Below are 12,287 nucleotides of genomic sequence, written 5' to 3' on the forward strand. Positions count from 1 at the left end.
GCCTCATCTTTCTCCCGTGGAACTGCTGGTAGTTTCGAACTGCTGACCTTGCGGTTCGCAGCCCGATTCATAATCACTATGCTACCAGACTTAGAGCGGTAGTTACTCCAAATACCAACAGAGAGGGAAAGAGTCTCCAAATCAAGTATCAATGCTATCGCCTCTCTACACAGGGTAGATAGGGACAGGCAACTTAGACATTGGCTACCTAAAATGAGGGGGCAATAAAGGCACGAAGTGACTGGCTTACAGGGTTTCAAGAGGGAGTTTAGTTTAAAATGTCCCTACTGCATAGCTGTCATCTTGTCAAGATGGGTCTGGTGAAAAGAGATGGGGATAAGATTTGTAAGTTTCAATGCGAATAATTGTTATCATGACTAATCACGACTGTCACAATTGTAAAGGTAGGAGTTTTGTAACAAAAAAGGGGGAGTGGTTAATCTTACAGTCCAGAAACAGAGGATACTAGGACCATCAAGAGAGGAATGCATAAGCAGAATGCGGGCCCTTATCCAGAGAAGCAGCAGTGCCAGAGATGGAGGCAGAGGTATAGGCATGAAGAGGGGAAGTGGCTGAGGACTAAGAAGAGAGGGACTAAGAGCTGGTGGCCAGAAGCAGACTTGCAGAATGTGCCCTTTGGAGATATAAATTATTATATATGCCTGAGTGGGTTTTTTTTGTTGTTGTTGTTTGTTCTTTAAAAAGCTAAAGTGGGTAGAGAGAAATACTGTTAACTGATGGTACATGAAGGGGATTATAATCAATGTAATGAACAAGGTATATGGTTTGTTGAATGTAAAACTGATGATATGCCCTGTGAACTTTCACTTAAACCTCAATAAAAACCTTAAAAAAAAAACAAAAAAAACCCCAGAGAAATAGAAGCAAATACTCTTTAATGATGACACATGGAGGGGACTGTGATCATTGCAATGAAACGAAATATGATAGGATGAGTGTAAAACGGATGTTCTCACCATGTAAACAATCAATCAATTCACAATAAATACTAAAAACAAAACAAAACAAAAAAATCCACTAAGAATAATTGTATACCAACAAATTAGGTAACTAGAATGAAATGAACAGCTTCCTAGAATTTACAACACATAAACTCCTTACATTGATTCAAGTTTAAACAGAATATCTCAACCAACCCATAACAAATGAAGAAATTGATTTAGTAATTTAAAATCTCCCCTCAAATTCCAGTCCTAGATCGTAAGACTCCACTGGAACATTTTATCACACATTTATAGAAGAAGTGACTTAGTTCAACTTAATTTTCCAAAAAAATAGAAGAGGTGGGAACACTCATATTATGAGGCTAGTATCACCCTGATACCTAAGCCAGGCAGACATCACAGAAAACTACAGACCATTATCCCTTACAAATAAAGATTCAAAGATCTTCAACAAAATACCCAATAAAAAACCATGTTAAAAAGATTGTACACCATGAACAAGAGGGATGGATCCCAGGGAAAAAAAAAGGTAGTTTTATCATTAGATAATCAATCAATGTAATATATCACATTAATAGAACAAAGGAAAAGAACAACGTGATCATCTCAATTGGCAGAGAAAAAGCATTTGACAAAACTGTACACCCTTTCATGATGAAATCACTCAACATGGTAGGAATAGAAAGGAAATTCCTCAATATGGTAAAGGGAATTTTAATAAAAACCTACTGCTAACATCTTACCATCACCTATAAGTTGGAGTCTTAGTGTTGCGCTGTTGGTTAATGCACTGGACTGAAAAGTCGGTTTGCACTGTAGGATCGGTGGTTCCAACTCACCAGCTGCTTCTTGGAAACCCTATACTGGATTGCTGTCAACAACAACTTATAAGTTTGTTGTCTACTGGTGGTTAGTGTGCTCCTATGATGCAGGAAACTATTCCGCCAGTATTTAAAATACCAGTGGATACATTTCAATGGAGCTTCCAGGCTAAGATAGTGTAGAAAGAGGCCTGGGAATGTAATCAATATTAGTCAATGAAAATCCTATGAATCACGCATTGTGAGAAAAATTTCAGAAACCACATAACCAACTAGGAGTCCTGGTGTGGCACTGCAGGTTAATGTGCTGAAATGCAAAGTCAGTTTGAACCTCAAGGTTGGTGGTTCAAGCTCATCAGCCATTCATTGAAAACCCTACACATGGTTCTTATGAGTCAGAACTGACTCGACAACACTTAAAAATAACATATCAAAAATAAACAAAAAACATTGTACAACTTAACAAAAAGACAAACAACCCAATTAAAAAAACAGATGGGCAAAGAACTTGAACAGACATTTCACCAAAGAGGACATTCAAATATGGACAAGTACATGAAAAATGCTCAATCCATCAGAAAAATGCAAAGCAAATCTACAATGAGATACCACCTCAGCCCTATTAGAATGGCAATGGTCAAAGAACAAAACAAAACAGAACAAAAGATAAGATAAGGGTGTTGGTGAAGCTGCAGAGAAACTAACTCTTATGCACTGCTGATGGGAATGTAAAACAGTAGCTCTATTTTCAATATATAATGCAAAATTCTTTGATAGTTCCTCATTATGTTAAGAATAGAGCTACCATATGACCCAGAAAACTCAAGTTTATGTATATGCCCAGAAGAAGTGAAGGCAGGACCATAAACAGAAATAAATGTTCACTGATGCAGTTTTCACAATAGTCAAAAGATGGAAACAACCAAGATGTCCATCAATAGGTGAATGGATAAACAAAATACGGCATATACATATGTCTTGATTATCTAGTGCTGCTATAACAGAAATGCCACAAGTGAATGGCTTGTGGTAGTTACTCTCTCACAATTTAGGAGTCTAGACGTCTGATTTCAGGGTGGCAGTTCCAGGGGGTTTTTTCTCTCTGTTGTCTTTTGGGAAAGGTCCTTGTCTGTCATCAATCTTTCCCTGGTTGGTGGCTGTGCCCTGGAGTCAGTTCTGACTGACAGCGACCCTATGTTGTTGTTGTTAAGTGCCGTCGAGTCGGTTCCGACTCATAGCGATCCTGTACAGGGTTTCCGAAGCTGTAAATCTTTACGGGAGCAGAAAGCTTCATCTTTCTCTCACGGTAGGTTTGAACTGCTGACTCATAACCACTACGTTACCAGGGCGTCTTAATCTTTCCCTGGGTCTAGGAATTTCACAGTGCAGGGACCCTGGGTCTAAAGGATATACTTTCTTGGTGTTAGTTGTTTCTTTGGATCTAGCTTGCTCAATCTCTTTTATATTTCAAAAGTGGTTGATTCAAGAAATAGCCTAGGTTCTGTAGATTGCATCTGGCTTCATTAATAAAACCACCACAAATTCTGCCTCATTGACATCGTAGAGGTTAGGATTCACAACACACAAGATAATTAATTACATCAGATCACAGAGTGGAGGCTAGCTACATAATACTGAGAATCATGGCCTAGTTACGTTGATACATATTTTAGGGGATACAATTCAATCCACAACAATAATGGAATCCGACTCAGCCATGAAGAATGAAGTACTGATGCATGCCACTATGTGCAAGAACCTTGAAAACAGCCTGCTGAGCTAAGTAGGTCAGCCACAAAAGGATACTCTTATTTACGTATATGAATTAAACAAATATATGTTGTTGTTGTTAGGTGCCATAGAGTTGGTACTGACTCATAATGACCCTATGCACATACATAGAAACCAATAATTATCTGTGGTTACCAGGGGTGGGAGCAAAAGAGAAAGGGGGAGCTTTTGCAAGGGGATACTGATTAAAGTTAACGATGGTGGAATGATTCAGAGAAGGATAATGAGAATGGTTACACATGTGATGAATGCCCCTTAATTGCTCATATAGAAATGGTTGCAGCGACATATACTTGGTTATGTAAAACTTCACCACAATTAAAAAATAATAAGAATAGCAAAACAAACAAAAACCCCAAACCCTATGATCACAACAGACTATTAACCAATATAGTGCTGGAAGATGAGGCCACTAGATTGACAGGCTACAATGGATCTAAGCATGCTGGCAACATAAGAATGCTGTGGGCCCAGGCAGCATTTTGTACTATTGTATGTGGGTCACACGAATGAGAGCTAACTCGAAGACAATTAACAACAACAAAATCTTCAACAATATCAACCAGGCAAAGATTCTCACTCTTGCCATTGCTATTCATTATTGTACTAGAGATTTAAGCCAGACTAGAATAAAAAAGGTATCCAAACTGGGAAGGAACAAATAAAACTAACCCCTTCTTCACAGACGACATGATCTCGTGTATAAACAACCCTAAAGAATTCATGAAGCAATTACTCGAGCTAATAAATGAATTCAACAAAGTAGTAGCCTACACAATCAAAACACCAAAATTAGTCAGGTTTTTATACATAAGGAATGAACAATCTGAAAAGGAAATTAACAGTTCATTTACAGTAGTATCTAAGGGATAAAATATCTAAGAATAAATTTGACCTGGAAGGTGAAAGACTTACACGCTGGAAACGATAAACGTTACTGAAATAAATTAAAGAAGGCTTACACAAATGACAGGACACTGCATGTTCATAGGTTCAAAGGCTTAATATTGTTAAAATATCAGTACCACCTAAAGCAATTTATAGGTTCAATGCAATCCCCATCAAATTCCAAACAGCCATCTTTGCAGAAATGAAAAACCAATCCTTAAATCTATATGGACTACAAGGGGCCCCAAACAGTCAAAGCAATTTTGAAAAAAGAATAAAATAAGAGGATTCATATTTCTCAATCTGGAAACAAAGCAGTCTGGTACTGGTATAATGATAGACATACAGACCAATGGAATGGAGTTGAGGGTCCAGAAATAAACTTGCATGTCTACTGATTTCCAACAAGAGTGATAAGTTCATTCCCAGCGGGGGGAAAGAAGGCTGCTGTTTAGTGCCATCAAGTCGGTTCTGACTCATAGTGACCCTGTATATAGGGTTTATGAGGAGCAACTGGTGGGTTTAACTGTATTTCTCTTTCTAACAAAACAGATAATGTAAATATAATGAGAGAGAGAAATGATAGTGCAAATAAATGTTAACCATTGGGAAATCAGGATAAAAAGTTGTTGTTAAGTGCCGTTGAGTCAGTTGCAACCCATAGCGATCTGTACAGGGTTTCCTAAGAATGGCTGGTGAACTTGAACCGCTGACTTTGTGATTCAAACTGACCTTGCAGTCCAGCACAATAGCCCACAGTGCCACACCAGGACTTCAGGGTATAGGGTGGTGCCGTGGAGCCGGTCCCGACTCACAGCGACCTTGTACAGGGTTTCCGAGGCTGTAAATCTTTACGGGAGCAGAAAAGCTCATCTTTCTCCTGCAAAACAGCTGGTAGTTTCAAACTGCTGACCTAAAGGTTCGCAGCCCGATTTGTAACCACTACGCTACCAGAACTCCTAGGGTAAAGGGATGTTGTTGTTATGTGCCGTAGAATCGGTTCCGACTCATAGCGACCCTGTACAGGGTTTCCGAGGCGGTAAGTCTTTACGGGAGCAAAAAGCCTCATCTTTCTACCGAGAAACAGCTGGTAGTTTCAAACTGCTGACCTTGCAGTTCACAGCCCAATTCGTAACCAAACGCTAGCAGACCTCCTTAGGGTAAAAGGGTAGAAGGGAGTTTTTGGATTATTCTGAAAAATTTTCTGTAAGTTTCAAATGATTCTTTTAAGGGTTTATATCAAAAACCAAAAGAAACCAAACTAAACAAAACCCCAAAACAACTGAATAAAAAATGAAACAGAAAAACAAAAGTTGCCTGAAATTCCACTAAGTAGTTAGAAGTTAAAAACTTTGTTTTTTTTTTCCTTTTGTTTTTAAAATAGAAATAGTATACTGAACATATTATTTGTGCCTTGTTATTTTTTCCTCTTAGCAATATATTGTGAACATATTTCTTTAATTCCAGAATTGAAGAATTCTTTTCTTCACATTTTCTTCTCCCACTGTGAGTTAAGTGATAGATCTGAAACTAAAGTCTTGATTTGATTTTTTAAAAATACAAATAATTACATAAAATAATTTCTTCTCATTGATCTTTAATCACTTATTTTGTCATTGGAATTTTGTTTTGAAGAACGTTTCTCTAATTTCTTTTGTTTTAAAACGGACGCATTGCTCTTTGTCATTCTTATTTACTGACTGTCTTTATTCACTCTGTGTGGCCCATGGTGCTGTGGGTTAATGCACCAGACTGCAAATCCATTTGAAGTGCAAGGTTGGTGGTTCAAGCTCACCAGCTGCTCCTCGGAAACCCTGTACCATGGGTTGCCATGGGTCGGAATCTACTAGACGGCACTTAACAACAATATACATAGAATGGAGTTCTGGTGTGGCGCTGTAGGATAAGCACTTGACAGTAAGGTAGGTTTGAACCTCAAGGTCGGCTGTTCAAACTCACTAGCTTCTCTTCGTAAACTCTATATAGGTTCACTATGCATTGGAACTGATTGGGTGGCACTTAACAATAATGACAACAAATACCTAGAATAATACCTACTAAGTAGTAAGTACCCTATAAATATTTCATGAATGTATAATAAATGAAGAGTTTTGTAGAAACTATTGTATTATAATCGTCTTTTGACTCTCTTTCCTGACTTCTTCCTTATTTTTCTCAACTCCATTGTAAAGTGTTTTGAAACATTTCATAATCATTTTTCTTAATTCCTTCTCAGGGATTTCCAAGGCCTGCCCTCCTTCCAGAATGGAGTCCAAGTCTACCTCTATGTCATTTGTCTCAGACATTTTATCCTGTTTCTGGACATGTGCTGATATGGTCATCTGCTTTTGCATCTTGGACATGTTTCGTGTTTATATGTGGCCTTAATACTTAATTGAGTATGTGTTTTGGTGTTTTTTATGCTTTCTGTTTGCTTCCAAGAAGATGTGGGCTTCCCTTTTCACTCTTCTTATTGCTTAACACAGAATAACTTGCACAGGTGTTGTCTGTTTGTCTGGTATATAGCAGTTGGTATTTGTTCTTTGCTGGGTTTTGGTGTTTTATAGAGTGTGATTGTAGCTTGAATATATGGCAGTAGTTGCTGACTCTTCTTGTGTAAAATATACAGAGAAAGAGTCCTCCAAAGGTAGAAGGGGGAACATATAACAACAAAACAGCACCAGCAGAAAAAAAAAAAGCAAGAGAAAAAACCAACAAACTAAAAACAGCAACAACAAAAACTAGATTGCATACTGCAGTCTATAATCACAGAAAAGGGAGATGGGGAAGAAAAAATAAATCTGTAGCCTAATATGAGTGTAACTTTAATGTCCTCTCTTCAGTTTCTTGCTTTCAAAGCTGCCTGAGAGATTTCAAGATGCAAGTGTTGGTTGTTATGCTATACCTCAGGCTTTAATTTAATTTTCAGCCTGTTTTGTTTTTAAACTCTCTTTCCCTCTCTACAGTCCCGGCCTCCCCTTTCCCGTATTAAAAAAACAAAAGACAAACAAGCAAAAATCCTTCAGGGCCTGCTCTTGGGCTGAGTATCTGTGTGCATGTGTGGCAGAAGAACCCACCCCTCTAGTCACCAGAATGGAGGTGGGCAAACAGTGACCAGATACCAAATGACCAGATACCAAAAAAAAAAAAGAAAGAAAGAAAGAACAGAAAATCAGAACAAAGCAAAACTGACAAAGTGTATTGTCTACCTTTGCTCCAAGGTTCCCGCGGCGTTTTTCCTTGGTGTTTCTGCTTCCTCACTTGGTCTTGTTTGGTCTTACCCAAGATGTTAGCTCCCGGCCTCCAAGCCCAGCCCCGCAGATTCAAAAGTACATGATTTTTTACTTAAGCTTCAAGTTCCACAATCTATAAGCCTTCAAACCTTCAAAATATTCCTATCTCTGTGGTTCCGAGTTTTGGAGCTCTGCCCTGGATCTGCTTTGCCTGGTATTCTGTGGTATAGCTGATGGCGAACTTCACTGCACCTCCACCCTAGCCGCCATCAAGCCCCGCCTCCTCTCCATCTCAATGCAATGATTACAATCCGCTGTGTGTATCATCAGTCAACAGTATTTACCTCTAGCCTCACCCTTCCCACCCTTTTTAAATTTAAGGTTTTTATTGTGGATTGAGTGAAAGTTTACAGAGCAGATCATCAGTTTTACATTCAACAAATCATATACCTTGTTTCATTACAATGATTATAATCCCCTCCATGTATCATCATTTAACAGTGTTTCTCACTATTCACTTTAGCTCTTTTTAAAAAAACAAAACAAACCACTCAGGCATATATAATAATTTACACCTCCAAAGGGTACATTCTGCAAGTCTGCTTCCTGGCCACCAGCTTTTAGTCCCTCTCTTCCCATGAATCTAGAGTCCTCAACTTCCCGCCCCCTCCCCCATCAATGTTCCCATCTCAGGTGTTGCTACTTTTCTGGATAAGGTTCCGCATTCTGCTTGTGCTCTTCTCCCTTCATGGTCCTAGGGTCCTCTGTTTCTGGACTGTAAGATTAACTACGCCCCTGTTTTTGTTACAAAACTTCTGTTTTTACAATTGTGACAGTCGCAATTAGTCATGATAACAATTATTCATTATTGAATCATACGAATCTTATCCCCATCTCTTTTCACCAGACTCATCTAGACAAGATGAAAACTATTCAGTGGGGTCTCTTTCTTCACCCACACACTCTTAAACTAAACGCCATCATGGAACCTTGTAAGCCAGTCACTTCGTGCCTTTATTGCCCTCATGCTTCTATTTTAGGTAGTCAATGTCTAAGTTGCCCGTCCCTATCTACCCTATGTACAGAGGGAATAGCACTGATACTTGACATGAAGACTCCTTCCCTCTCTGTTGGTATTTAGAGTTACTACCTCCATGAGTATATAGGTCAGGTTCATCAAATTGTAGCAATTTACCCTTGTTTCCTTTATCAGAAAAAATTTTTTTTTTTTTTTAATCTTCCTCTAGTTGAGTTCTGATTATCAAGCCATATATACGCCTGAGGCTAGGTCAAATGAGTACTGTCTGCAAGTGTGGGTGTTCTTGTGCATCTCCCTTCACTTCATATCAGCTGGAACCTTCACTCTCAGCTCTAGTCCTCTATGGCTATGTCTTTATCCATGGGCTCAGGTGTTCCCAGGTCTCACCACACCTGACTGTAACTCTTAAATGATAAATGTGAAAGAGGAATTATTAAATAAGTCATTTTTAAACTGCTGAAAGAAGACCATTTTAGAATTACAGGCATGGTATTAGCAAAGTTTCCAGAAATTAAGGCAGGCAGCTACATTTTGGTTTCCTTAATGTATGCTCACAGCACAAAAATCACAACACAAAGAAGAGATCCTCATCTAAACACATTTTTGCAATTAAGCATGGCCACACAAAGTAAAGTAGACAGAAATGTAAGGCTGGAGAAAAGCCTATAAAACATTTTTGGCTAAAATATTAGTAATTCAGCACATTGAAAACATGATTACTCAAGAATTTAGCAACCAACTTTCAATTACTTCCACTGCAAACAAAAAGCCTGAACCTGAGGGCATTTATGCTTGGGATGGTAAAGTAAGTGCTTTGGGAGGTATGACCTAGAAAAGTGGGTTGAGCCAGAGACATTTAGAATAGGTATGAAATTAGAGTTCTAGTGTGGGGCTGTAGGATAAGCACTGGACTGCAGGTGAATTTGAACCACAAGGCTGTTGAGTCAAACTGAGTAACACCTCCGTGGAAACCGTAAGTAGGATAGCTTATGAGTCAGAACTGACTGGATGGCACTTCCCAATAACAACAATAGGCCCCCAAAATAATCATCATTGAAAGTATAAATACCATCCAAAGCATAAATGTTCTTGTTGTTGTTGTTAAGTGCCATCAAGTTGGTTCTAACTTATAGAGATTCTGTATAGGGTTTCTGAAGAGCAGCTGGTAAATTTGAACTATCAACCTTGCAGTTCAAACCAAACTTGAGGTTGAGTGCTTATCCTATGGCACTACACCAGGACTCCATAAATGTCTGTATGTCCAGTCTTTTTTTTTCAGTGGAAGTAGTTGAAATTCGATGACCAAATTTTTGAATGAAGTATTATTTATGTGCTGAGTTAGTAATATTTAATACACTTTTAAGAGATTCATATTGGGATTCATATAGAATATTAAATATGTTAGTAATAGATGTAGACATATATATGTGTCACCGCCTGCTTTTTGGAAAGCCTATATAGGATCTCTATGAGTCAGAACCGACTTAACTGCACTTAACAACAATAACAACATGTATGCACATATGAGTATATCAGTAGAGAAAGACAGTTTTGGGAAAGAAAGTGATAATGCAGGATAGAAAACAAAAACCAAAGCTTTCGCATTCAAATTAGTAGCAGATTCTTAGTATAGTTTTCAAGGTGTTAGAGAAAAGAGAACCCATAGCCTAAGGCTCCTCTGAGTAGCCCACCATGTTATGTTCTTTTTATAAGCACAGCATATGTTGCCATTTCAAGTTTCATTTCACAGTTAGATAGGTAATAAACTCTTACGATTCTATAATAGTGGAAAGTCGTAGCATGAATGATGCTGAAAGGTGGCAGTTCTGGAGGAAGACCCACTGTTTTGCTTTCTTCAGTCTCTTTACAATGAGGTTTTCTGCTTTATCTGCCTGAGCACAACCCAAAGAAATCATGGCCACATGATGTGTTGTTCCTTTGAACTCCTGTGCAAATCTCAGGAGAAGACCGGTAGGATCAATCCCTGTATGTAGGAAAGTATAACTGTTAATTTATATAACTTCCTCTTAAAAAGCACAATCCAGTATTTATTGAGTCATGGTAGGAGAATGAAAAGACTATAGGTTTTGAAATTAAAGTCCAGAGTTCACATTTTGGCTTTGCCTCTTACTAGCCAAGTGACCTTGGATTTGTAACATATGGGATGATAATATTTACCTCAGCAGTAACTGCTAGTTACTTGTCTACTTTCTTTTCTGTAGATGAACCTTAAAATGTTATTTGTGATGACTGCATACTATGCTAAAATATTCCATTTTTAGCCTCTCCTGGAGCTAGGTATGGACATTAAAGTTTTGTGAATAGGTTTGGTAGCAACAGTTTGTTGTTTGCTGTCTCTGTAAAGGAAGCAGGTATGTTGTCTTTTTTCCATTCTGCTGCTTACAACATGAATGTAATGACTTGAGCCCCTAGCTGCCATCTTGGGTTAATTTTCAAAATAGTCGACAGCATGGAGTGGCACTGTAGGATCAGCATTGATCCTACAATGTGGACAGTTCAAACCCACCAGCCACTCCACGGACACCCTTTACAGGATCGCTATCAGTAGGAATCGACTCATCGACACTTAACAACTATGATTGTGGCACTGTAGGATGAATACTGGACTGCTAACCAAAACGTTAGAAGTTCAAACCACTAGCCAGTCCTCAGAAATCCTATACAGGGTTACTGTGAGTTGGAACCACCTCAACAGCACACCACCACCCACCATTCACCCCCCACTATAAGTGTGTCTGGCTTATAACCAGTAACCAGTTATCATCAAGTCCATTCCAACGTGGAGACCCCATGTGTGCTGAGTAGTGCTCCATAGGGTCTTCAAGGCTGGGACCTTTCAGTAGCAGATTGTCAGAACTTTCTCCCAATATATCCATGGATGGGTTTGAACTGCCAACCTCTTGGATAGTAGTTGAATGCTTAACCCATTGTGTCAACCAGGCACTCTGTCAAGCTTTCAGTCAGATGCTTTACATAGGAAGAAGCTCCAGGTGAGAAAACCTCCAGTCTGGACATTCTTTGCTTAATGAGCTCAAACTTTTAAATTAGTGAATTTTAAAGACAAGTAAGATTTGGAGGCTGTGATGAACAGAAGATAAATGAAGAAAATATTCTGCTAAGATTTTATATAGCAAACATAGGAAAAAAGGAAAAAAAAAGAATTTGGAGGATTATAAGGGCTGAGCCAGCAGGGCCAATTTCTGATAGTTTACTACGTCTATGTATACATACATACACACATATACATATGTATGTATGTATGTACATATAAGTATGTACCTACACATGTGTATATATGTATATATATACACATACATACATACATAGTGGTGGTGTGCCGTTGAGTCGATTCCGACTCATAGTGAACCTGCATAAGGTTTCCAAGCCTGTAAATCTTTGTTGTTGTTGTTGTTGTTGTCAGGTGCCATCGAGTCAGAACTGACTCATAGCGACCCCATGCACAGCAGAACAAAACAATGTCCGATCCTGGGCCAACCTCACTACCGCTGCCACACTTGAGTCCATCAAT

The 12,287-nt window shown here is 38.7% G+C and overlaps 1 protein-coding gene across 1 annotated transcript in view; it reads right to left on the minus strand.

The window, feature by feature from the left end:
• DNAH14 (dynein, axonemal, heavy chain 14) overlaps positions 1 to 12,287 on the minus strand; it is a 641,625-nt gene that overhangs the window by 95,290 nt on the left and 534,048 nt on the right. Inside the window, 1 exon segment of the mRNA XM_006871162.1 lies at positions 10,511 to 10,721. Within this exon segment, the coding sequence (XP_006871224.1) occupies positions 10,511 to 10,721 (211 nt within the window).

The sequence above is a fragment of the Chrysochloris asiatica genome, unplaced genomic scaffold (assembly GCF_000296735.1).
Source record: "Chrysochloris asiatica unplaced genomic scaffold, ChrAsi1.0 scaffold00161, whole genome shotgun sequence".
Taxonomy (NCBI): Eukaryota; Metazoa; Chordata; class Mammalia; order Afrosoricida; family Chrysochloridae; genus Chrysochloris; species Chrysochloris asiatica.